Source organism: Pseudophryne corroboree, chromosome 2 (genome assembly GCF_028390025.1).
Source record: "Pseudophryne corroboree isolate aPseCor3 chromosome 2, aPseCor3.hap2, whole genome shotgun sequence".
Taxonomy (NCBI): Eukaryota; Metazoa; Chordata; class Amphibia; order Anura; family Myobatrachidae; genus Pseudophryne; species Pseudophryne corroboree.
Window position 1 is genome coordinate 886,426,926 of NC_086445.1, and position 27,056 is coordinate 886,453,981.

Consider the following 27,056-nt stretch of genomic DNA (forward strand, 5'->3'; position numbering starts at 1 on the left):
CTCGGCACCCCCCTAGTTATGGCCCTGCAGTTCAGAATAAAGGATGACACCTAGGCAGTGAGCGGGGTTTATTGTCATGTTGTCAACTACTGCCCGATGGAACTAAGGGCCTAATTCAGCATGGATTGCTATTCAGAGAAATTGCAAATCGAGCGGTTATCGAATGACTGCGCATGCGTAGCATACGCATTGCGCACGCGCAAGGGGTAATACCGACAAAATGAGTACAGATCGTAATCGCAATGTAGCTGCTGTTTGACTGAAAGCATGCTGGCGTTTCTGGGCGGAAACCTGACGTTTTCTGGGTGTGTTAGAAAAAAAGCAGGCGTGCCCAGGCATTTATGGGAAGGGTCTCTGATGTCAGCACAGACCACTTCCAGGCCGTCTCAATCGCAGATTAGTGGCAGCCTCAGACCTACAGATGGGTCCACATTTATCTTGACCTTTATAGGATTAACTGACACTGGCCAGTCGGACTTAATCCCCTGCTGTAATTACTTAATCCCCTGCTGTATTGTTCTCTGTATTGTATTGCAGTTGAGAACAATAGTTGAAGGGTTTATGCTAATAAATCATGTTGTGCCTAGGCGCAGAAAACTAGTTAAGATAACCGTGGACCCATCTGTACTCACATTTGCTCAGACAGCAAAGTTTTTTCGATGTTCCAGGAAGTGCGTATGCATTGACGAGTGGATAGCGATCTGCGATGCATTCGCAATTTTGCACTGGGCTTTTTTTCTTCCTGTCAGGGCGGCGCCTTTCTACTCACAGACAACTGCAATTTCTCTGAATAGCGATCCATTCTGAAGCAGGCCCTAAATCCTAATTTACCCCTTTAAATGTAGTATGGAATGAATCAAAAATTTAGGTTTTCTGCAATTTGATGAGTAAGCCACTTAGGGCCTAATTCAAGATTGATTGCAAAAGCACACTCTTCCTCTAATGGCCAAAAACCATGTGCAGTGTAGGTGGGGCAGATGTACCGTGCACAGATAGTTAGATTTGGGTGGTTTTTATTGTTTCTGTGCAGGGTAAATACTGGGTGCTTTATTTTTACACTGCAATTTAGATTTCAGTTTGAACGCACCCCACCCAAATCTAACTTTCTCTGCACGTGTTACATCTGCCCCACCTGCAATGCACATGGTTTTGCCCATTAAAGGAAGATTTTGCTTTTGCGATCAACTTTGAATTAGGTTTTTATGTAGTAGCAGAACCCGTCTGGTATCAAGTTCTAAGTTATGAAGCTAAGTGAAAAGAAAGCTGCCATTGTTATACATATTTTCCCAATTATATTGCTCGTTATTTTGTCACATGTAAAAAGCATTTACTTCCTTTCAGTGTCAGAACTACATTTATTACTTCCACTACAATCCACTTAATAGTTGTTGACTGCACACTGCAATTTTTCGTTTAATACTGACATCTTCAGTAAATTATTTTGACAAATATTTACACTACCATGTTAACTACTATACGCAGTAGGCCTTTTTTTATGTATTTTACATATAACATTAAAAAATAGTTTTATACAGCACAAAACTACCTCTCTGACAGCCTTCCCCTTTACTGAAAGAGCCAGAACTTAAGTGAACCAGTGTAAAACTGACTTATTACTGTGAGATGTATGAATAGATGCATTGTTCATTTGTGAGGTTTTGTTCTCCTTTAGTTCCACTTAACGCCGAATGAGACAATATTGTTTTTCCTTTTTCTTTTTTTTCCATTAAGTCATTTTTTGGGGTAATATAATAAAAAGTAACATAACCAATAAAATCATAAATAGCAAATAAGACATGCGGGGAGATGTACTAAGTGGAGAGAGATAAAGTGGAGAGAGGGTGTTTGACAAATGACAGGAGCTGATTGGCTGGAACTTTATCTCTCTCTGCTTTCTCACTCTCCAGGGCTAGTACATCTGCCCCATGGGCATCAAAGATGCAACGTACGTATCTTTTTTTTTTCTAACATTAATGTGAACCAGTCTTTCACGTAGACATATAAAAAGGTTAATACAGAGGAAACTGCACAGCTTTGTATTAAGCAGCTTTCACCACCATGGCCACAACATACAAGTTTTGGTGCTTATGTAGTGTTCAATCTAACACCCTGCACCTTTCGCAACCCATGCAGTTTTCTTTCCTGCCTGCGGTGTCGCTGTCTGCTCTGGTGCTTCTAGCACACTTTAGTCTGTATCCTGAGATACAGACTATCCAGCACCTGCAGGGACAGGGGCTCTGAAAGGAGCCGTCCCTGCGATGTGCTGTAATGGCTGCCGAGTCTTCTGCACATGTGCGGTCCTTGCTAAGCACAGAGGCCACTTCTGGGGAGGGTTCCTCTGGTCAGCCAGCTACAAACACGATGGGTAGGCCTTATATTGTAAACTCACACGAGCAGGGCCTTCTCCCCTCATGTGCCTTTCCTTCTCTTACTCACACTATCTTATACTACATACTCCCTTTGCTGGCACCTAAGCCCTGGACTTGTCCGATATTGTCTTGTACTGTAAGTGCTTTTTTTTTTTTTTTGCTCATTTGTTTATGTACTCCGTAATGGGTGCTGCGGATCCCTTGTGGCGCCATATAAATAAAGCAGCATAATAATAATAATATAGGCTACAATGAGCAGATGGCAGTAATCGGGAATGCTTTGCATTCTGGATACTGATACATTTGGCAGCATCACATTAGCCAAAGAAACCTGCTGCAGGAATGGAGGGATCGCAGCAGGTCTTGGAGATATCTGCTGCGGTCCCTCCTACATACATTGCAAGGATACTTAATATTTGCCGCTAATACCCAAAATAGTCACAAATATTGGGGGTGATTCCGAGTTGTTCGCTCGCTAGCTGCTTTTAGCAGCATTGCACACACTAAGCCGCCGCCCTCTGGGAGTGTATCTTAGCATAGCAGAATTGCTAACGAAAGCTTCGCTAATTTTCTCGTAACGATTACCCCGCAGTTTCTGAGTAGCTCCAGACTTACTCAGCCATTGCGACCAGCTCAGTCCTTTTCGTTCCTGGTTTGACATCACAAACACACCCAGCGTTCGCCCAGCCACTCCCCCGTTTCTCCAGCCACTCCTGCGTTTTGCAACTCGAACGCCTGCGTTTTTCCGCACACTCCCATAAAATGGCCAGTTTCCGCCCAGAAACACCCACTTCCTGTCAATCACACTACGATCAGCAGAGCGATGAAAAAACTTTGTTATGCTGTGAGTAAATTACCAAATTTTTGTGCTAATTTACTTGGCGCAGGCGCACTGCGTACATTGCGCATGCGCCGTTTGCGACTAATCGCTCCGTAGAGGAAAAAAATAACGAGCGAACAAATCGGAATCACCCCCATTATGTGATAAATGGGCCCCTAACAGGCCTCACGAATATGCAGCCTTTGCACAGGGAAAGTTGGAATTTAATTTTCTGCATGTCTTCTTTCATTTACCTATTTATCAGCATTAGGGGTATATGCAATTACCGGCGAATCGCGGCAATTTTTCGCCCGTTTTTTAATTCAACACAATTCGACCGTCAAATTCCGGCAAGTGGGTGCCGAAATTTACCATATTCAATAAAAAATGGATTCGACAGTCCCGCTGTCGAAAAACGGCCGATTTGACGGATTTTGATCCAATTTTTTAAAAACGGGAAAAACTGGTAAAAAAACCCGGAAAAAAATTGCGTGGGGTCCCCCCTCCAAAGCATAACCAGCCTCGGGCTCTTCGAGCCGGTCCTGGTTCTAAAAATCCGGGGGGAAAAATGACAGGGGATCCCCCGTATTTTTAAAACCAGCACCGGGCTCTGCGCCTGGTGCTGGTGCAAAAAATACGGGGGACAAAAAAAGTAGGGGTCCCCCGTATTTTTTACACCAGCATCGGGCTCCACTAGCTGGACAGATAATGCCACAGCCGGGGGTCACTTTTATACAGCGCCCTGCGGCCGTGGCATTAAATATCCAACTAGTCACCCCTGGCCGGGGTACCCTGGGGGAGTGGGGACCCCTTCAATCAAGGGGTCGTCCCCCCAGCTACCCAAGGGCCAGGGGTGAAGCCCGAGGCTGTCCCCCCCCATCCAAGGGCTGCGGATGGGGGGCTGATAGCCTCGAGAAATTTGAAAGAATATTGTTTTTTCCAGTAGTATTACAAGTCCCAGCAAGCCTCCCCTGCAAGATGGTACTTGGAGAACCACAAGTACCAGCATGCGGGAGAAAAACGGGCCCGCTGGTACCTGTAGTTCTACTGGAAAAAAAATACCCAAATAAAAACAGGACACGCACACCTTGAAAGTAAAACTTTATTTCACACCTGCCGACACACACATACTTACCTATGTTGACCCGCCGACTGCCACGCCCACCTCGTCCTGAAGAATCCGGGGTACCTGTGAAAAAAATTATACTCACCTCAATCCAGTGTCCGGATCTTTTAAAATAATCCTCGTACTTGGCAAAAAAAAAAAAAACGAACACCCGAACCAAACGGACTTTACTGCTGTCACAGAAAGGTCTCTTCAGCCAATCAGCGAGCGCAACGTCCTGGCACTCTACTGATTGGCTGTATGCATGTCTGAGCTGTCAGACAGCGCATCGCAAAGCCTCTCCATTATATTCAATGGTGGGAACTTTGCGTCAGCGGTGAGGTCACCCGCGGTCAGCCGCTGACCGCGGGTAACCCCACCGCTACCCGCAAAGTTCCCACCATTGAAACTAATGGAGGGAGCTGTGCGATGCGCTGTCTGACAGCAGACGCGCATACAACCAATCAGGTGAGTGTTACGAAGTAGCGCTTCCTGATTGGCTGAAGGAACCTTCTGTGACAGCAGTCACGTGGGGTCCCGGCATTCGTGGAAAGGGGTCCCATGTGTAAACATGGGACCCCTTTCAGTCCGTTTGGTCCGGGTGTTCATTTTGTTGTTTTGCCAAGTACGAGGATTATTTTAAAAGATCCGGACACTGGATTGAGGTGAGTATAATTTTATTCACAGGTACACGTGGATTCTACTTGGACAAGTGGACAGAGGTTGGCGTGTGAACATAGGTAAGTATGTGTGTGTCGACATGTGTGTAATAAAGTTTTACTATCACGGTGTGCGTGTCCTGTTTTTATTTGGGTATTTTTTTTCCAGTAGAACTACAGGTACCAGTGGGCCCGTTTTTCTCCCGCATGCTGGTACTTGTGGTTCTCCAAGTACCAGCTTGCGGGCGAGGCTTGCTGGGACTTGTAGTACTACTGGAAAAAAACAATATTCTTTCAAATTTCTCAAGGCTATCAGCCCCCCATCCACAGCCCTTGGATGGGGGGGACAGCCTCGGGCTTCACCCCTGGCCCTTGGGTGGCTGGGGGGGACCCCTTGATTGAAGGGGTCCCCACTCCCCCAGGGTACCCCGGCCAGGGGTGACTAGTTGGATATTTAATGCCACGGCCGCAGGGCGCTGTATAAAAGTGACCCCCGGCTGTGGCATTATCTGTCCAGCTAGTGGAGCCCGATGCTGGTGTAAAAAATACGGGGGACCCCTACTCTTTTTGTCCCCCGTATCTTTTGCACCAGCACCAGGCGCAGAGCCTGGTGCTGGTTTTAAAAATACGGGGGATCCCCTGTCATTTTCCCCCCCGGATTTTTAGAACCAGGACCGGCTCGAAGAGCCCGAGGCTGGTTATGCTTTGGAGGGGGGACCCCACGCCATTTTTTTTCAGGATTTTACCATTCCATTTTAAAAAATAATAATATTTTTAAAAATATATAAATAATACTTGTGCCTCCAAAATAGACAAACCAATTACCTAATCCCTTCTAATATAAATAGATATGCTATTACCAATAAAAAAAAACACCAAAAAAAACATGTTTTAAACATTTTTTATTAGATTCCCCCACCAAAGTGTGGCGAATTGAAAATGACGAATTTACTGTCTAAAAGCACTGTTGTCGAATTTCCAAACTTCAATTGAATATACTTTTGGCGAATTGCTGCATTTGTACCATTGCAGAAATGTCGAATTTGACAAATGTCGAATTTGAAAAAGTCGAATTTTGAAAGTCCGTTTTTTTGACGGAAAGTACTGAATTGCATTGTCGATTTTTTTGGGGGGGCGAAAAAGTACAGTTTTTCGACAATTTCGGGAATTCGACCGCAATTGCATATACTCCTATGTGTCATCTATCACAATCCTACTTCCTTTAACATCAGTCCACTTCATCTTTGTTCCTCGTGACCTATCTTCTAAGGGTCAAGTGGTTCCCTTGTCAGGATGTTGACGTGTTCAGAATGTTAATAAATAATGTAACAACATACACAAAGTTGACACTGACATGTTGATATTTTCGGTGGTCGGTTGATAAATTCAAACTAGGTAGAAAACTAAGGCTTACTGAAAAATTTCAAGACACCTGTAAAATGGATTACACTAAAACAAAATTTAAAAAGAAGAGTACATATGACCCACCCTCACTAAACCCCAGTATCAAAACCTTTACCAGGTTACTGGATTGCAATATACAGGAATCACTCTCCCGACAAAGACATATGAGGTTTAATTTAAATCCCCTTGAGAAAAAAGCACTTAGAGATTTGAAAAATAATCCCTTATTGACAATACGCCCAGCCGATAAGGGGGGCGCGGTGGTGGTACTAGACACTAAGGATTATGACAACGAAGCAATTAGACAACTGTCAGACAGTGACACATATAAGATATTGGGGGGTGACCCCACAATATCTTTTAAAAAACGTTTAGACACTAGTCTAGACATAGGTTTCAGCAATGGCTGGATAGATGCCGATACATTATCCTTTCTCAAGACTGAATATCCTATTTGTCCCATTTTGTATTTGACACCTAAAATACATAAAACGTTAGTGAAACCCCCGGGCCGACCAATAATATCGGCCCGTAACTCCTTATTTTCACCTGTGGCACAATACTTAGATAGTTTTCTACAGAAATGTGTGATAAACACAGTGAGCCACATAAAGGACACTAATGACTTCTTGAGAATGATAAAGGTACTTCCGGCATCTAAACATGGAATCCTGGTGACGATGGACGTGGCGTCCTTATACACTGTCATACCACATAATGAAGGACTGATGGCTGTTCGCCGAGCTTTAACTCGAACACACACGGGTTCACCACCGATTGAATTCTTGATTGATCTACTGGAATTAACTCTAACGTGCAATTATTTCCAATATGGGGGCCGATACTATCTCCAGACAGCTGGTACTGCGATGGGAAGCAGCATTGCGCCATCGTATGCAAATTTGTTTATGGATACTTATGAGAATACACAGATACTTCCGCTGTTTGGAGATAGTATCGGCTTCTATCGTCGCTTTATAGACGACATATTCCTGGTCTGGACGGATAGTGAGGTGGCACTTCAAAATATGTTGAAGAGCCTCAATGATCTGGACTCTCCGATTAGGCTGACTATGGCGTTCAGTAGAAATGAAATTAACTTTTTAGACGTGACCATCTATGCCACAGAATTTGGGTATGGACACAGACTATTCAGGAAATCCACGGATCGCAACACTTTGTTACAGTTTGGAAGTTACCATCCTGGTTCTCTTAAATTAAACATGCCGGTCTCACAATTTTTGCGAGTACTTCGCAACAATTCAGACCCAGATACAGCGAATATACAACTTGAAGAGATGAAATTGAGATTTTTCTCTAGAGGATATAGCGAACAGATTATCAATAACTGCTTGCATAAAGCCCGGAAGATATTCTCCTCTGGAAACCGGAGGAAACAAGAGAAGGTGCAAAATCCATTTGTGGTCACTACTACATTTGACACTGCAGGCTCAGCAGTACGACAAGCAGTAAGAAATCTCTGGCCGGTGGTGAAGAGTGATCCAGCCCTCAACAAATATCTACCAACTAAGCCTCTAATTAGCTTCAAACGGGGGCGGAATTTGAAAGATATCCTTATGCAACCTGATAGATTACTAAAATCTGACTCTGACTCATGGCTACAACCACAGAAAATGGAGTGTTATCGATGTGTCAACTGCACTACTTGCAGAAGTATGAACTCTGGTGAATATTTCCATCATCCACATACTGGAAAGAAAATTAGAATTCAGCAGCGAGTAAGCTGCACGTCTGATTTTATCATTTACATACTTATGTGCCCATGCTCTCTGATGTATGTGGGCAAAACGATTCGTCCATTCAGAGAGAGAATGGCGAATCATCGCCTATCCATCAGAACAGCACTAAGTGTTGGTCATTCAGACAAGCCTGTCGCAAGGCACTTCTACGAGGCAAAACATACCCTGGCATCACTCAAATGCATGATCATAGATCGGATACTACCCCTGAAAAGGGGAGGAGACAGAGCAAAACTATTGTTGCAACGAGAGGCATCATGGATCTACCAGCTTGACACTATTCGCCCGCGAGGCCTAAATGAAGGCATTCACTATGGGATATTTTTGGAATAATTCTCTAAATTCACATCTTCAGTAAATACATTTTTTTTACTTTTTATTTTTATTTTTTATGTTTATTTTTTGTTTTTCTCAATATTTTTTCCGCGACTCATGATTTCCACAATAAGGATGGTCTGTGCCTATGCCCTTAATTGCTGAAATTTGTTAATAGATAAATAAACTAGATAATGATAATATAGTTTTACAATATTAGATTGCAATTAGAACACACCAGAGTCCTTGTAACATTAGCCAAATATGGCCTTGTTTGATATACATATATCCATAGTGATACTCGCCAATATATGGATACTCCTATAGTTCCTTTTATAATTATACCACTGATTGCTATGGTAACGGTGGTAATTCACACTGTTTACCTACACCACTTCCTGATATGACACTGGAACTTGTGTTCCAGAGACAGGAAGCACGGAGATCTGTGTAACACTCTAGTTTATCTTCACCAGTTGAAGTACACACTTCCGGTCACGTGACCGGAGCGTGCGTTCCACAGACCGGAAGTGCGGGACGCAGTGGAACGCACGCCGTTTTTGAAGTAACTACAACAGTCATTACGGCGGTTCACAATGGATATATGGTTTTAAAGTAAGAAATTTGCACATTTACTGTTATATGTTAGTAAGTCATGTTTGTATTTGTTGTATGATGTCTGTATTTTAATATATAAAATTTGGGATGCCTCTAATTGGATGATTGGTGGGAGGGCCACATTTGGGTATAAATGGGAGCTATTAACAATACTAGATGTTCTTGACAAAGGTCCCAGTTGGGGACCGAAACGTCGATACACCCCTGCTTCATATGATTCATTGAAAATAAAGAAAACTTGTTTTTTGAAGACTGGTGAGTGCTCCTCTATTTTTGGATGTATATATATATATATATATCTACACATATATATATTTATATATATACACATACACACACACATACACATATACATAGCATATTAAACATGCATACATATATATATATATATATATATGTGTACACACACATACAGTACACATATATATACACATGTATGTATATATATCTATCATATGTGTGTGTGTGTGTGTGTGTGTGTGTGTGTGTGTGTGTGTGTGTGTGTGTGTGTGTGTGTTTATATGTATGTATTTATATACATGTGTATATATGTATGCACATGGATATATATGTACTATAATTAAAATAAAGTAAACTTTTATTGCACTTACAAGTGCCACCAGGAAGACAGCAGGCTGCAGAGGACGCTAGACAGCCATTAATAATACTCATGCAGCTATTAAAAAAAATTTTTTTTTTTTTTTTTTAGTGGAGGGGGGTTTCTGGGTACTCGGAAACCCCCCCTGGGTGCGCCACTGAAGGTACATACTCGGATATCCCAAACAATATACCATTGTATATTATACTGTAAGCAACCGTTGAACTAAGCTGGGTACACACCTGAACAATGTGCCGAATCAGCGTTGTGGCGATGCAATGTAAAGATACAGTATATTGATTGCATCACTGTACACACTACAGGCTCCGCTGTACAACAACGCAATACATTGTTACAAGCTTAATGTAACAACACGTGTTATCCGTGGCATCGTCCCATCTGATGTGCAGAACCAGTGAATTGGGTGGATTTGAGTGTACACATTATATGATGGTCGTTGCAATCTATCTCGGATTGCAAGATTGGCCTATAGTGTGAACCCATCTAAACACTATACAATCTTGCTATCGTCAGTAAATGTAAAACATGTTCTTACAGCGTTGTCTGCTTGAATTATTTACTAATTTCTTTAAAGTTCTAAGAGGGTGATGACAATACTATGACAATACTGCTTTAGCATATACTGAAGCTGCTAACACAATAATCTTTTAATATGCAAATTCATGGAAGAAGTGCTCTGTGGTTAAACCGTCACATCCCATACTGTATATGCTTGGTTATAAATGTCATGGTTTTGGAATGCAGGAAATCTGGGTTAATCCTATTATTCAGTATAGTAATAACTCTTATACATTACAAATCTGTTGAACTGCTCACCCACATTGGCTTTTTTTGTTTTGATGTTTAAGGGCCTAATTCAGACCCGAATGCAGTGGCTGCATTTGGGTGTTCTGCGCACGCGGCCACAGTGTGATTGACAGCGCTGGCCGTCAGGGGGTGTCATCGCAGCGTTGAGGGGGCAGGGTGTCCCGAACGGGGGCAGGGGTGAGACTGTTTTCAGGGGAGGCTGCATGACGTCACACGCAGCCGCTCAGAAAAGAAATGGCGGCTGCACAACCAGGGGTCAACCTTAGTTACAATGTAATCTAATTGCGGACGCATTGGGAGGTGGCCTCATACATGCTGGGCGGCCCCCAGCATGTGAGGAGATGGACGCAGATCTGGCTGCGTCCATCTATAAATAATGTCCTAAGTTGTTTATAGTTTCAAATGTTTGTATTTTATTATACTGCTGTGTTATTTATAGAATCAATTATATAGTAACGTGTATAGCTGGAATATATTTTAGTAATGGGATTGCCAAGAGCATATCTGTTGATATTCTACAAGATTGATTTATTTCCTCTGCCATCGAATAGTACTAAAGGGGCTATTTATAAAGCAGTGATATACCCTTCTCAGGCTTTTTCCTTCTATTTAAAATGGGATACCATGGAGAAATCAGAGAGCATCTTTGCCGCACTGCGATGGCGTCTTTCTGCTAATGCCGCAGCCGATTTCATTATCACTGAGGCATCCACTTGTAGCATCTTGCAGTGGTGCAGTTTCTTCTCAGGGCATACTCGACTTACTCGGACTGGCCATCGCAAAGGGGCCTTGCAAGGCCAAAAATCCGTGTCCGAGACACAGACCTTAGTCTCGCCACTTCCAGAAAAGGGTGCGAATCGCCCGTGTTTTCGGAAAGGCTGCGTGTCTCCGCCCCAGCCCTTGTCAACCAGGCAGAGGCTGCTGTATAAATGCGATCCACACGCAGGACCCGCTATGCACATGTGCAGAATGAGCTGGTGCCTGCGCAGTTTCCCGATAATACAAGCGATACATGCTGAGTAAGGGACCTTGTATCTTAGGTGCGATTATATGCAAAGTGCCTCATGTCCGCAGTGCTTAACCATTTCACTGGCTAATATTTTTTCTAAAAATTTCCCTAAAATTGTTGATTTTTTTTTAATTCTCATATTATGTAAATAATGGCTATTTAAACCTGATTCGGTATATATAATCTTTAACAAATATGAAGATATGACAATAATATTATACTGAATCAAGGTTATAAATCTATTAAATACACAATTTGATAATTTAAAAAAAGAAACAATTTTGGGGATATATTTACTGTAGAAACAATGTTTTACAGAGCAAAAAACAACAACTTTATCTATGTATATAAATATAAATGGGAGAGGGCGGGAGTGCTTGTTAGGAGGCGGGGCTGCAGGGAGCTGAGAGCCTCAGACTGTGGATAGCAGTGCAGGCAGACAAGACTGCCCTAAGCACTGTGATGTCACGCTGCAGGAAGCCTGTTTTCCTGCAGCTGTAGCTGCTTACCTCACGCTGTGCCCGAGAGGACTGTGGGGGATCAGGGGACCTGCCACACCTGAAGAGCCCGGCACCTACTAGAAGATCACCTTCCAGATACTGCCGGTGGACGTTTCTGACATGGTCTTATCTGATGCGACTATGTCAGGCAAAGGGTTAAGAGAACCAGAAGACTCTCAGCATAACCAACATAACCTTGTGCCATTGATTTGGAACTGCTATCCATAATCTCTTAAAAATTCATTAAGATGTATTCAGTTATTTCACTACAATGAAATTATAAAAATCTACAGTATCTATACTGGAATTTTGCCTGGATTTTAAACTGTATAATATTACCACATGTTCTTCCTGAACATTCTACCAGTAATTTATGTGATCTATTGTTTAATAAGTTATTGCAAAATAATGTGTCATCATTGTGAAACTGTTGCTCAACTATGGCTCAATTGTGCTTTTGATCAATAAATTAAAGGCTTAATAGATTCATTCAGCAATGTTATTTATCTACAATATTAAATATTAAAATAACCACAAAACTCGCACACGTAATGTTGTAGTATTTTATGAAAAAATAAAAGCAACCCCCACCACCACCACCACCATAAATGATATACTTAACAAACCCTTTGATGGCCTCTTCTGTGGTCCATGTAAGTGGGTAGGTTTTAATTGTGTAAAGAGAACACATACTGTATAATCTGTCTGTTAACTATGTTGTAGTGGGTTCTTATGGAAGTTAAGAGAGTGATTCTGGATTTGATGTGCATGTCTGCAGAGGAGTGTTTTCAGGGAATGCTTTGGAAGGTTTGGAGGCTATTGTGTGTGTGTGTTAAGAGGGCATTCCACAGAGTTTGTGCAGAAAAAAGTCCTGTAACTGGGAATGGATGTGGATAAAGGATGTAGGTCTTGAGCAGAGCGAAAGGGTTGAGTTGGGAGATACAGTATATTGAGAAGATTTTTTATTGGATTTGGAAAAATACAGGCAACTAATGCATGGACTGACAGAAGAATGTGCTACAAGGGAAAATCATCTATCTGCTGCATACAAAACAGATTGTAGGGGTGGAAGTCTGGTATGGGGAAGACCATTAAGCAGGGTATTGAACGCAAGTCAGTTATAATTGGTTCTGCATTGCCTGAAGCTTGAATTCATAGCTATCATCATTATTAACTGGTACCCATTGTTGCTGATGCAAAAGATCCATGTGAAAACAGGCGTAATTAAGCACATGCACAAGTTGCATAGTCCACCCAAATATGCCCCTTCACCCACAAGTGGGGATACAACTGAGTGGCATACGACTCTGCATTTCCCGTTGTTGCGTACACTCAGCTCCAGAACATGTGCTGTGCAGAAGTAACTTGTATTCAACTCTGCATTAGACCCACTGATGTATGAATTCATATTTTGTAGTGTCCGGTAGATATTTCCAAATCTAACTCTCTCTGCATGTAGCATTTGCCCCACCTGCAGTGCACATGGTTTTGCCCATTAGAGAAAGATTTTGCTTTTGCAATCCATGCTGAATCGGGGCCTCTGTCTGTGTTTGATACAGGCTCATTGAGTGGTGACTTGCCTTCACTCACATAGAGGATGAGAAAAAAAGGATTTGTTTTGCCCGATTCACCATACAGTATGTGACACTATACTGGTTTTCTGTAAGTCTTTCTGAGAAACCTAAGGAACACCTACCAGAAGGTTTGAAAGCTACCAGTGTAATCTGCAATCACTGGCGGATAATGATGCAATATAACCAAGGGCCCAATTGCATTCAAGAATCGAGGAGCATATATCATACTGAATTTATGTTTTTGGGACCTATACGGTATATACAGGTTGAGTATCCCTTATCCAAAAAGCTTGGGACCAGAAGTATTTTGGATATCGGATTTTTTTGTATTTTGGAATAATTGCATACCATAATGAGATATCATGGCGATGGGACCCGTCTAACCACTGAATGCATTTATGTTTCATATATCACCTTATACACACAGCCTGAGGTAGTTTTAGCCAATATTTTTTATAATTTTGTGCATTAAACAAAGTGTGTGTACATTCACACAAATCATTTATGTTTCATATACACCTTATACACACAGCCTGAAGGTCATTTAATACAATATTTTTAATAACTTTTTGTATTAAACAAAGTCTGTGTACATTGAGCCATCAGAAAACAAAGGTTTCACTATCTCACTCTCACTCAAAAAATTCCGTATTTCGGAATATTTGGATATGGGATACTCAACTTGTAATATATTTGTTTTCCTGTTTTTGGTAATATACCCACACATCTTGAGATTGGAGATTACAGAAGAGCTGGTACCCCAAAGTTTACACACACACACACACACACACACACACACACACACACACACACACACACACACACACACACACACACTCCAACACTGCCCATTCCAGTTGGAACTTTTTTTTTTCTGTGCACTACAGTATGTGTAATGCTCAAATTACTGTATTACGACTGATTGAGTACAATGTGTTTGCGGGGTCTTCTGGGCACAACTAATGGGTGTGTACAGCACATCTAATAACGCTGCTAGCCTTATATCTATATTTCTCTTACGTCCTAGAGGATGCTTGGGTCCACATTAGTACCATGGATAGATGGGTCCACTAGGAGCCACTGGCACTTTAAGAGTTTGAGAGCGTTGGCTGACTCCTCCCTCTATGCCCCTCCTACCAGACTCAGTTTAGAAAATGTGCCCGGAGGAGCCGGTCACAGCTAGGGGAGCTCTCCAGAGTTTTTCTAGTAAAAGTTTTCTTAAGAGTTTATTATTTTACAGGGAGGCTGCTGTCAACAGCCTCCCTGCTTCGTGGGACTAAAGGGGAAGAGTAGTGTCTGCCCTGCGGGGGTCTGAGCCACTATCTCCGCTGACAGGACACTGAGCTCCTGAGGGTGCTGATCGTTAGCCGCTCCAGGTGACCGCTAACTCCTGCAGCATGCCGCCACCCCCTTACAGAGCCAGAAGACTTCGGTGGCGAATGAGTCACCGGCCCCCCTGGCAAGCGGGGAGCCGGTGTGAAGATAGCGGCAACAGGGTAGGGAGCGCAGTACTAACTGCGCTCCGGGGCTCAGTGGTACATAGTGCGGTGCTGTGAGGGGCGCCCTGAGCCAGCGCCTATACCCTACACTGGTCTTCAAGCCTGTCAGGGTCCCCGGATCACTGGCAGCAGAAATACTCAGTCCAGTATAATATAATGAAGAGCGGGAAGCAGCGCCATGTTCAGGGGGCGGAACTTCTCCTCAGAGCGGACCCAGCAGCATTCAGCGCCGTTTTCCTGCCTGCAGTTCCTGTACAACAGACACTGACAGGGAGAGCTTTCCCTCCAAGCAACTCCAGCAATCCTGTGGGGTACCAGGGGGTTGTAGAGGTGGGGGGGGAGGCTGTGTAAAGTCTGTATAGTCTATTAAGGTACACAGACAGCCAGTAGCGGATCTTGCCACGGTCAAGCAGGACTTTTGCCCGGGGCGCCGCCTTCCGGAGGGCGCTGGCGCCATCCGGAGGGCGTCGCACCGTGGCAAGATCCGCCACTGCTGCCCGCTGTGTCCCCCGTCCGCCTCCGCTGCCCGCTGCCGTCCCCGTCCGCCTCCTGTGAAGGGAACTAGACGCTATGCGTCTAGTTTCCCTTCGTGGAGAGTAACTTTGCTGAGCGGTGCGCGATGACGTCATCGCGCACCGCACAGCAAAGGTCCTCTCCACGAAGGGAACTAGACGCATAGCGTCTAGTTTCCCTTCGTGGAGAGGACCTTTTGCTGTGCGGTGTGTGGGTTGGCTCCAATCTCTGTGTCTCTCTGTAGCATACTGGGGGGAAACTGTGTTTGACATTTCCCTGTGTGTGTGGGTGTTTAATATCTCACATAGCCATGTCTAGGGACTCGGGCCCTCATTCCGAGTTGATCGGTCGCAAGGCGAATTTAGCAGAGTTACACACGCTAAGCCGCCGCCTACTGGGAGTGAATCTTAGCTTCTTAAAATTGCGACCGATGTATTCGCAATAATGCGATTACTAACTACTTAGCAGTTTCAGAGTAGCTCCAGACTTACTCTGCCTGTGCGATCATTTCAGTGCTTGTCGTTCCTGTTTGACGTCACAAACACACCCAGCGTTCGCCCAGGGACTCCCACCGTTTCTCCGGCCACTCCTGCGTTTTTTCCGTAAACGGTAGCGTTTTCAGCCACACGCCCCTGAAACGCCGTGTTTCCGCCCAGTAACACCCATTTCCTGTCAATCACATTACGTTCGCCGGAGCGAAGAAAAAGCCGTGAGTGAAAATACTTTCTTCATAGTAAAGTTACTTGGCGCAGTCGCAGTGCGAACATTGCGCATGCGTACTAAGCGGATTTTCACTGCGATGCGATGAAAAATACCGAGCGAACAACTCGGAATGAGGGCCTCTGTGTCATATGCTGCAGAAGATGTTTCCTCTCAGGAGGGATCCATTCCATGTACACAGGTTTGTAATGCTTTGTCTCAGATCCCTATTGTTGAGCCTGAGTGGTTATCTTCTATCAAAGGAATGATCTCTCAGATCTCTACTAGAGTAGCTAATACTGAGACTGAAACTCAGGTGTTGAAGAAGTCTGGCAGTTTGGTCAGGCGCTGTCCCTATTCCTGCAGAATCCCATAGCATGTTCCCGCAGAAACATGCACTTGCCCAAATTACGCAAGATGACATGGATACTGATTCTGATACTGCAGACGGTGATGGGGATGTGCTGATGGGAGGGGGGGCGGCATCCCTTGCAAAGGGGGTACAGCTCATGATTGAGGCCATTAGAGATGTGTTAAACATTAATGACACAACACCTGAGCAGGTTGATAAGGCTTACTTCACTGACAATAAGAAAGCCTCGCTAACCTTCCCTGCGTCTAAAGAATTAAACGCTATATTTGAAAAATTCCATATCCCAAAAAGGGTTCTGGTTGCTTTTCCCTTCCCTGAGGAAGATAGGAGAAAATGGGAAAACCCACTCATTGTTGATGCATCTGTCTACAGACTGTCTAAAAAGGTGGTTTTACCTGTCCCTGGATCTACCACGTTAAAAGAACCGGCTGATCGTAAGATTGACACTACGCTCAAATCCATTTACACTGCTTCAGGAGTGGCGTTAAGGCCCACTATTGCCTGTGCATGGATTTCTAAAGCCATAGTAAAGTGGTCAGGCACATTACTAGAGGATTTGGATACAATGGATAGAAGTGACATTGAATTGTTTTTACGTAACATACAGGATTCTGCGGGGTTCATGGTGGAATCCATGAAGGACCTGGGTACGCTGACTGCACGGATATCTTCCATGTCGGTCTTAGCCCGCAGGGGACTCTGGCTACGCCAATAGTCTGCAGAATCCAGGAGAAGTGTGGAGAACCTACCCTACACAGGTCAGGCTCTATTTGGGGAAGCGTTGGATGCGTGGATTTCCACGACAACCGCGGGTAAGTCACCTTTCCTTCCCTCTGCTACACCTTCTACAAAAAAACCATTTTCTTCAGCTGTGCCGCAGTCCTTTCGGACCACTAAGGCAAAAAAGTCCAAGCCTCCTACCACTTTCTTTAGAGGTGGTCGTGCAAAATCCAAAAAGCCTGCACCCGCAGGCTCCCAGGACCAGAAACCTGCTTCTGGTTCCTGAAAATCCTCAGCATGATGGTGGACCACAAAGCCTGGAGAAAGGGCTGGTGGGTGCGAGACTCAGACGTTTCAGACACGTCTGGGTGTCATCCGGCCTGGATCCCTGGGTACAGGATATTGTGTCCCAGGGGTACCAGGCTGGAGTTTCAAGAACTCCCGCCTCACTGATTCTTCAAATCAGGCTTGCCAGCTTTGCTGACAGACAGTGCTATCCTACAGGAAGTTATCCTAAAATGTCATAGGTCATTGTCCCAGTTCCACCTCATATGCTAAACAAGGGTTATTATTCAAACCTTTTTGTGGTACCGAACCCGGATGTTCGGTCAGACCAATTTTGAACTTGAAATCATTAAACCCTGACCTGAGTGTGTTCAAATTCAAAATGGAGTCTCTCAGAGCAGTGATTTCAGGTCTGGAGGAGGGAGCGTTTCTGGTATCCCTGGATATCAAGGATGCGTACCTCCACATTCCGATTTGGCTGCCGCACCAGGCTTATCTCAGATTTGCACTGTTGGACAGTCACTATCAATTTCAGGCACTGCCATTTGGCCTCTCCACAGCACCGAGGGTGTTCACCAAGGTGATGGCAGAGATTGTGGTTTTCCTCCGCAGACAGGGAGTGAACATAATCCCATATCTGGACGATCTGCTGATAAAGGCATCATCCAGGGAAACGTTGTTGCAGTCCATTTTTCTCACAACTCGTCTGCTCAGGGAACACGGATCTTGAACCTTCCAAAATCACACATGGAACCGACCAGGAGGTTGTCTTTTCTGGGAATGATCCTCGACACGGAAGTGCAGAGGGTGTTTCTCCCGGAGGAGAAAGCGTTGGTGATACAAACAATGGTCCGGGATGTCCTGAAGCCAGCCCGGGTTTCGGTTCATCAGTGCATTCGCCTTCTTGGGAAGATGGTGGCCTCTTACGAGGCTCTACAGTATGGAAGGTTTCATGCTCTGTCCTTCCAACTGGATCTCTTGGACAAGTGGTCGGGATCTCATCTACACATGCACCAGAGGATACGTCTGTCGCCGAAAGCCAGAATTTCACTCCTCTGGTGACTGCAACTACCTCACCTTCTGGAGGGCCGCAGGTTCGGGATTCAGGACTGGATCCTTCTAACCACGGATGCAAGCCTCTAGGACTGGGGCGCAGTCACTCAGGGGGAAACCTTCCAAGGACGGTGGTCAAGTCTGGAATCCAGTCTTCCAATAAACATTCTGGAACTCAGAGCCATCTGCAACGGTCTTCTCCAAGCGGCCCATCTTCTGCAAGATTGAGCCATTCAAGTGCAGTAAGACAATGTAACGACGGTGGCATGTGTGAGTCCAAGAAGTTTCCTACGGTGGAGTTTCAACTGGGACGGTTTCTCCTCTTCCTGCAAGCAGGTGTGGATATGGGCTTGAGGTTGGGATCCGTAAAGGTCCAGATGTCGGCCCTATCCATTTTCTTCCAGAAACAGCTGGCTTCCCTCCCTGAGGTTCAGACTTTTCTGAAGGGGGTTCTGTACATCCAGCCTCCCTTTGTGCCGCCTAGGGCATCCTGGGATCTTAACGTGGTGTTACAGTTCCTCCAATCAGATTTGTTCGAACCTCTACCGGAGGTTGAGGTCAAATTTCTCACATGGAAGGCTGTCACTTTGTTGGCCATAGCTCCTGCCAGACGTGTGTCGGAGATGGGGGCTTTGTCTTGTAAGAGCCCCTACTTGATCTTCCATGAAGATAGAGCTGAGCTCCGGACACGTCAGCAGTTCCTTCCGAAGGTTGTGTCGGCATTTCATATCAACCAACCTATTGTGGTGCCAGTGGCTACTGACTCCTCAATTTCATCAAAGTCCTTGGATGTTGTAAGGGCTCTGAAAAGCTATGTGAAGAGGACTACTCGTCACAGAATTTCGGACTCTCTGTCCTGTATGATCCCAAGACACTTGGGTGTCCTGCTTCTAAGCAGACGATCTCTCGCTGGATCAGGTTCACTAACCAGCATGCGTATTCTACGGCAGGATTGCTGTGTCCTATGTCTGTTACGGCCCACTCTACTCGTAAGGTGGGTTCTTCCTGGGCGGCTGCCCGGGATGTCTCGGCTTTACAGCTTTGCCAAGCGGCTACTTGGTCTGGGTCGAACATGTTTGCAAATTTCTACAAGTTCAATACTTTGGCTGCTGAGGACCGGAAGTTTGGTCAATCAGTTCTGCAGGAGCCTCCGCGCTCTCCCTCCCGTTCTGGGAGCTTTGGTACATCCCCATGGTACTAATGTGGACCCCAGCATCCTCTAGGACAAAATAGGATTTTAATAACCTACCAGTATATACTTTTCTCGTTGTCCATAGAGGATGCTGGGTGCCCGCCCAGCGCTTCGTGATCCTGCAGTGGTTACTTAGTTCAGTACAGCTCAGTTCTTGGTTAAGTACTGTTTTCTTACTTGGTTAAGTAATATTGTTGAGCTGTTGCTGATGTTTCAAGCTGGTTAGCTTGGTTTGCCTTGCATGTGTGAATCTCGCCACTATCTGTGTAAAATCCTTCTCTCGAAGTTGTCCGTCTCCTCGGGCACAGTTTCTAGACTGAGTCTGGTAGAAGGGGCATAGAGGGAGGAGCCAGCCCACACTCTCAAACTCTTAAAGTGCCAGTGGCTCCTAGTGGACCTATACTCTATACCCCCATGGTACTAATGTGGACCCCAGCATCCTCTACGGACTACGAGAAAAGGATTTACCGGTAGGTAATTAAAATCCTATTATGTGGGTACTGATGGTTTCATTGGGCATCTAGCACTGTCTGTAGGGGCACTACTAGGGATAAGTGGACATTGCTGGGTGCTATTAGTATGTGAGCACTGCTGGGTAGTGAGAATGTGGGTACCATGAGTGTATATTATTTTCTTGGCACAATTTTATCTATTTATCAATGTGCGATGATAACAGATTTCCCATTGCTGCTTTTCCCAGTGATCTATAATCGCTGACATTTATTAATAAAATGTTCCCAGAGCAGCTAAGTGATACTCAGCTGTGTGTGATACAGACTGGCAGCTGTAAGAGAAATCTTAGTATTGTACAGTGTCACACAAGCACAGTGGAGCTGGAAGCTTGGGATTCCAGTTCCACTTGTTAAAAAAGATAAAAGGATAAAATATTACAAATTATCAACACTTTGCTATTTAAAAACGGTGAGGGTGGGCACTCACAGTAATTCCCTCCGGTGGCCCTAGGTATAGCAAGTCCACTGTTAGAGCAGGATCTTTCAACAGAGTAGCGGTGCGAGGCCCCAAGTCCAGAAAGAGTGTGATTTTAAACACATCTCTACATGAAAAGTCCATACGTACGTATGCAGCAAGTTTTTGAACAAAAAGATGCTCCACTTTATAACAACTGTGTGCAATATCGTAGTTCCATAGAGAAATGTGATGTGAGGATGTGGATTTCTGAAGGAAGCTGTTGTGCCCAACTTAAACGTCAGTGGGGTTATTGTTCTATTTTTGGATAACTGGATGGAAGATTGGTATATTTTTTGTGCATGTAACTTTGTTGTCACTGATACATACTAGCCACCCAAATACCCCAAACAATCCACTCCACCTCCACTGCAGGACACTGAAATGAAATGATTGATTTATAGAACTCCGCTAGAACCAAATTTGAGGTTTACAGGTGGAAGCGAGTCTGAGTTTGGGTCTTTTTGTCAAATTTGGCTCTCAAAATGAGGCAAAACTTAATTTCCCTAAAAATCTCGCATCTCGTGTGTTTTGAATTGCAAGTCCCTCCCTTGTCGTTTCAGGCACCAATTTACACAGGAAATTGCATGGAGAGAGTTGTGGTCTGTACCTGTGCTACAGTAGTTGTCATTAGAGAGTTGTGTAGGTGGATGTAGTAGGTGGGAAGGGTGAAAAAGAAAGCAGGCATCTTTAGTCTGTGTGTCTGTGAGGGTTAGATACTAGCAAGCAATGTACAATATATACTCCCCCTAATTGACTATCATGAGTACAGAATGTCCAAGTTGCTCATTTCAGATTTTACTCCTTTAGTACTGTAGATGTTGAAGTATCGGCTCTAGCTTCTCAACTATTTTCCTGAGGTCATGGCAGCAGCATACATTTCGCTCTGGACAGCCATTTGTCACAGGCATTGATGTTCTGTATCTTGCAAGAACATCTATCTCCAGCTTCTCATCCAGTCGTATAGGCTCCGTTTGTTTAGAACATTGATTACAGCCTGAGCTTAGATAAACACATCAGCCCCCCACTAATATAGCACATAATGCTTGTGTAGCTTTTGGCAAGCATTGCTCAGTTTGCATTAACTCACATTTGGAAGCTTGGTGTCAGGAACCAGTATCTGACACAGCGGTTCTTACCTGCGTGATGGTACAGTAAGGTGTTCAAACTGGCTGTTAGCCTTCCAGGACCCGCTGCTGTCTTCAGTGTACCCCAATCCGTCCCAGCGAGATACCTCACTGTACTCTCTGGAAACTGGGTGCCTCCATAACACTTGTAATCAGCTGACCTCTGATTCTCCAACAGGCTCTGCAGCAGTCAGCTGACTCTGCCCTCCATACATCGCTGATCTTGGGGGATAAACGGGAGGTTCAGACAAGATGCAGATGCCTTTGAACATCACTTCACAGAGCTACGTCCCTGGCCTCCAGACTTCTGTGTTCTGCTTCTTATAGTGATATTGTCATTGTCTATACACCTGCTGATTTCAGCTCAGCCAGAAAGCATTTGTCAGTTCCATCCTGACTTCTAATTACATAATCGGTTCCAGTCTGATAACTACATCATCAGTTCCAGTCACCAACTCTCTGGGTGTAGTATGGTATGCCGGCGGCCGGGCTCCCGGCGACCAGCATACCGGCGCCGGGAGCCCGACCGCCGGCATACCGACAGCGTGGAGAGCGCAAATGAGCCCATTTATTCTCCCTCCAGGGGGGTCGTGGACCCCCACGAGGGAGAAAAAGTGTCGGTATGCCCGCTGTCGGGATTCCGGCGCCGGTATACTGTGCGCCGGGATCCCGACAGTCGGCATACTGAAGACCACCCACTCTCTGGTACTAGCCAGTCTCGTCTTTCTTGCTCATGTGCAGGAATTATTTAAAGCCACCCAGCTTCTTACATCAAGCTCCCACCACTGGCCCACTAGAGTAGCAGCCGGGAACACAAAGAACACTTGGTTTAAATGTTTCCATGTTTCTGAATTACTTTTCAGTATAGTATTAATAATTTACTGCTTTGCCTTTACCTAAATACAGTAGTACTTACTAATCACATGTACTGGCATCAGGCCTGTGATTTGCAGTTTGGAGTCAGTTTGATGATGTAGTTTTCTACTAGACGGTACCCTGGAAGCAATAATCTGTACTGGCCTAAGACCTGTGATTTGCATGTTGACGTTTATTATTAACTTGTTAATTTATTATCTTTTCTACTAGGCTGTTACTCTGGCTTGAATCGCCTGTATTGGCCTGAGGCTTGTAATTTGCTGGTTAGATTCAGCTTGCATTTGAAAGCTTGGTTTTTAATTGTTTGTTCCATGTTTCTAATTTATTTTTAATTATAGTAATCAATACAGATTCAACTAAATACTTCACCACTTATCACCTGTACTGACCTTGTGCCTGTTATTTGCTTTTAGGAGTCAACAATAATTGGAGTGATCACCCCAATTGTATAATCCATCTGCTTGATCATCTGTCTCTGTAATGCATCTTGCATCTTGAATAGGTTAAGGTCCACCCCTCCATCTCCCCTTATCTGTAAAACCTCAGCACTAGTAAGGATTTTTCTACAAACATTCAGCCTTGCAGGATGAGACAGGGGACCCAGCTCCCAGCCTAGGACAGGTTTAAGGGCATACAGCTCTTGTACAAGCCAGGCAGAGCGTTCGTGTGGGTGATGCTGAAAGTTCCGGTCAAGGAGTTATTTAGCTTCAGATAGCAGATATGAGCCTTTAGTAGCAACCACCAGCAGCTGGTGTGATTTTCTCTCTGTGGCCACACTACACCCTATCTCTGTACACCCAGCAGCATATACTCCACCTGCTCTGCCTTCCCCAGGTAAATGGCTGCAGATCTGGGCAGTGCACCCTGCCGGGGCTAGCACATGGCTAATGGTGCCATCCTGCACCTATTTTTAGCAAGGTCTGATGCTTTGTGTCCTGCACATGGGCCCTCATTCCGAGTTGTTCGTTCGCTAGCTGCTTTTAGCAGCATTGCACACGCTAGGCCGCCGCCCTCTGGGAGTGTATCTTAGCATAGCAGAATTGCGAACGAAAGATTAGCAGAATTGCTACTGAATAATTCTTTGCAGTTTCTGAGTAGCTCCAGACCTACTCCTAGATTGCGATCACCTCGGTCCGTTTAGTTCCTGGTTTGACGTCACAAACACACCCTGCGTTCGGTCAGCCACTCCCCTGTTTCTCCAGCCACTCCTGCGTTTTTACCTGGCACGCCTGCGTTTTTTTAGCACACTCCCTGAAAACGCCATGTTGCTGCCCAGGAACAGCCACTTCCTGTCAATCACACTACGATCACTCGAGCGTTGAAAAAAACGTTGCTCGAGCCTGTGTAAATCTCCAAAGTTTTGTGTTAAATAACTAAGCTCATGCGCGCTGCGTACCATGCGCATGCGCATTTTCTACCTAATCGCTCCGTTGCGAAAAACGGCAACGGGCGAATAACTCGGAATGACCACCACTGTGCAGTCGGAACTGACCTCGAGGAGGAATGCCAAGAGCTGGGTGTCCCGCAGTGTGTTAGTGCCAGGCACCTCCGCCATCATCATTGCTCCCTACTGTAGACTGTGACCTTGTATAGATGCATGAACACATAAACATATATATATTGGTTAAGAACAGAAAGAGGAGGTGCCAGGACAGGAAAGATGAGAAGGATTAATAATTAAATTGCTCCTCCACCCCCCCCCCCCCCCAAAAAAAAATAATAATAATAATAGTGTAGATCTGCCCCTAGTGGCCTGAGGCCTGTGATTTGCTGATTTTTTCTGTGCATGGTAAATACTAGCTGCTTTATATTTACACTGCAATTTAGATTTTGGTTTGAACACACCACACCCAAATCTAACTTTCTCTGCATGTGTTATATCTGCCCCACGTGCAGTGCACATGATTTTGGCCAGTTGATAATTTGCTTTGCTTACAAACACGAATCAGGACCTGTGTTACTTCCTTATTTCTGTGAATTGTACTTTCATTGAAAAACTATCAATACAAGTTATCTAAAACATGTAGTAGTAATAAGTAGTGGTAAAATAAGGATTTCAGGGTGTGCTTATTTCAATAAAAAGTTATTTTAAACAAAATCCGGTGTACTTTTATCTATGATGTAATACTTGTTCTGTTTCAGGAAGCCAGTTGTGCCTACACAATCATCCTCATGGCTGTGTACTGGTGTACAGAGGTCATCCCCCTCGCAGTCACTGCATTGCTGCCCGTCCTGTTGTTCCCAATGTTTGGAATTCTGGAATCAAAACAGGTAAAAGTTCTGTCTTATTTCCTTTGCAACTTTAACAATTAGCGATTTTTACTAATGAGCCTGCTGTGAGATACGCCTTATAGCTATATTACTTTGCCTTTAATGAAAAAGTGTAATCAAATAGTGACCACCGGCACCCCGAACACCAGCATATTATCTTACATTCTCTACATTTGAGGTCCATACTATACGCCTCTTCCAACCAGTCCATCTTAGAGTAGCTGTCATCGACAACTTTGCTTCCTGGCTTCCTCACTTCCTCTCTTCTGACATTCCCACCATTATCCTTGGTGATTTCAACATCCCTATTGACATCCCCACACAATCCCCTGCCTCTAAACTCCTTAACCTCACCTCTTCACTTGGTCTCTCCCAGTGGACCTCCTCACCCTCCCATGTGAATGGGAGCTCACTGGATCTGGTCTTCACTCACCGCTGTGATATTTCTGATTTTTCCAATTCCCCATTTCCCCTCTCTGACCACCACTTGCTCTCCTTTAACCTATCTCTCTCGACTTCCCCATCTCTACCTCCCAAGGCTACCATCACTAAGCGTAACATTGAAGCTATTGACACCACATTCCTTTCCTCCCTGTTTGACTCACTTCTCTCTCCTATTCTCTCTCTCTTATGCCCTGAACAAGCCACTTCCATATACAATGCATCCCTTACTTCTGCTCTTGACTCTGTTGCTCCACCAACCACTATTCACCCTCGCAAATTAACACCTCAACCCTGGCACACCAAATGCACCAGATATCTGCAAAAATGCTCATGTACTGCTGCGCGACACTGGAGGAAATCACGCTCTAAGGCAGACTTCCTCCATTTCAAACTTATGCTCTCATCCTTCGGTGCTTCCCTTTATCTTGCTAAACAGTCATACTTCAAGAACCTCATCTCCTCCCAGTCTTCCAACCCCCGGCGCCTCTTTGCCACTCTCAACTCACTCCTCTGCCCACCTCCACCTCGTCTCCCTTCCTCACTCTCTGCTCTTGACTTTGCCACTTACTTCACATCCAAAATTGACTCCATACGTAAGGACATCACATCACACCAGACCATCAGTAGCCAGCTTTCCCCCATCCCTTACCACCCTTCCCATCCCTCCCACCTACTCTGACCTCTTTCTCCCATGCAACTGGAGAGGAAGTCATGGCCCTCATTCGTTCCTGTCCCCTCACCTCCTCCCCACTTGACCCTATCCCCTCCCGCCTCCTCCGCTACCTCTCTCCTTCTGCTTGTTCCCACCTTTCCCACCTTCTCAATCTCTCCCTCTCATCAGGCACTGTCCCCTCTGCCTTCAAGCATGCACTCATCTCTCCTATTCTTAAAAAAACCTACCCTTGATCCAAACACTCTCTCCAACTACCGACCCATCTCTCTCCTCCCTTTTGCCTCCAGACTCCTTGAGCAGATTGTCTACAACCGCCTTACTGCCTTTCTTTCCTCACACTCACTACTTGACCCATTCCAGTCTGGCTTCCGTCCTCTCCACTCCACTGAAACTGCCTTTACAAAAGTATGCAATGACCTCCATGCTGCTAAATCTAAGGGACACTACTCTCTACTTATTCTACTTGATCTCTCTGCTGCTTTTGACACTGTGGACCATCCTCTCCTACTACAAATCCTTTACTCCATTGCTCTGCACGACACTACCCTCTCTTGGCTGTCTTCCTACCTCTCTGACCGTTCATTCTCTGTCTCTTCTCATGACTCCACCTCCCCCTCACTTCCACTAATTGTAGGTGTACCCCAAGGTTCTGTCCTTGGTCCTCTCCTCATCTCTCTCTATACGTCCTCACTAGGTAAGCTCATTAGTTCTTTTGGTTTCCAATATCATCTCTATGCTGATGACACCCAAATCTATCTTTCCTCTCCAGACCTCTCCCCTGCTCTCCTCACTTGTATCTCCAACTG

At 44.8% G+C, this 27,056-nt stretch overlaps 1 protein-coding gene and 1 long non-coding RNA gene across 2 annotated transcripts in view; one reads left to right on the forward strand and one right to left on the reverse strand.

The window, feature by feature from the left end:
• SLC13A5 (solute carrier family 13 member 5) overlaps positions 1-27,056 on the forward strand; it is a 223,572-nt gene that overhangs the window by 96,377 nt on the left and 100,139 nt on the right. Inside the window, exon 2 of the mRNA XM_063955993.1 lies at positions 25,005-25,133. Coding sequence (XP_063812063.1) covers positions 25,005-25,133 — 129 coding nt within the window. The remainder of the gene's footprint in view (positions 1-25,004; positions 25,134-27,056) is intronic.
• The window catches only part of LOC135049959 (uncharacterized), a 60,429-nt gene continuing 58,406 nt past the window's right edge, over positions 25,034-27,056 (reverse strand). The window contains exon 3 of the long non-coding RNA XR_010241519.1: positions 25,034-25,118. This is a non-coding gene — a long non-coding RNA (uncharacterized LOC135049959). The remainder of the gene's footprint in view (positions 25,119-27,056) is intronic.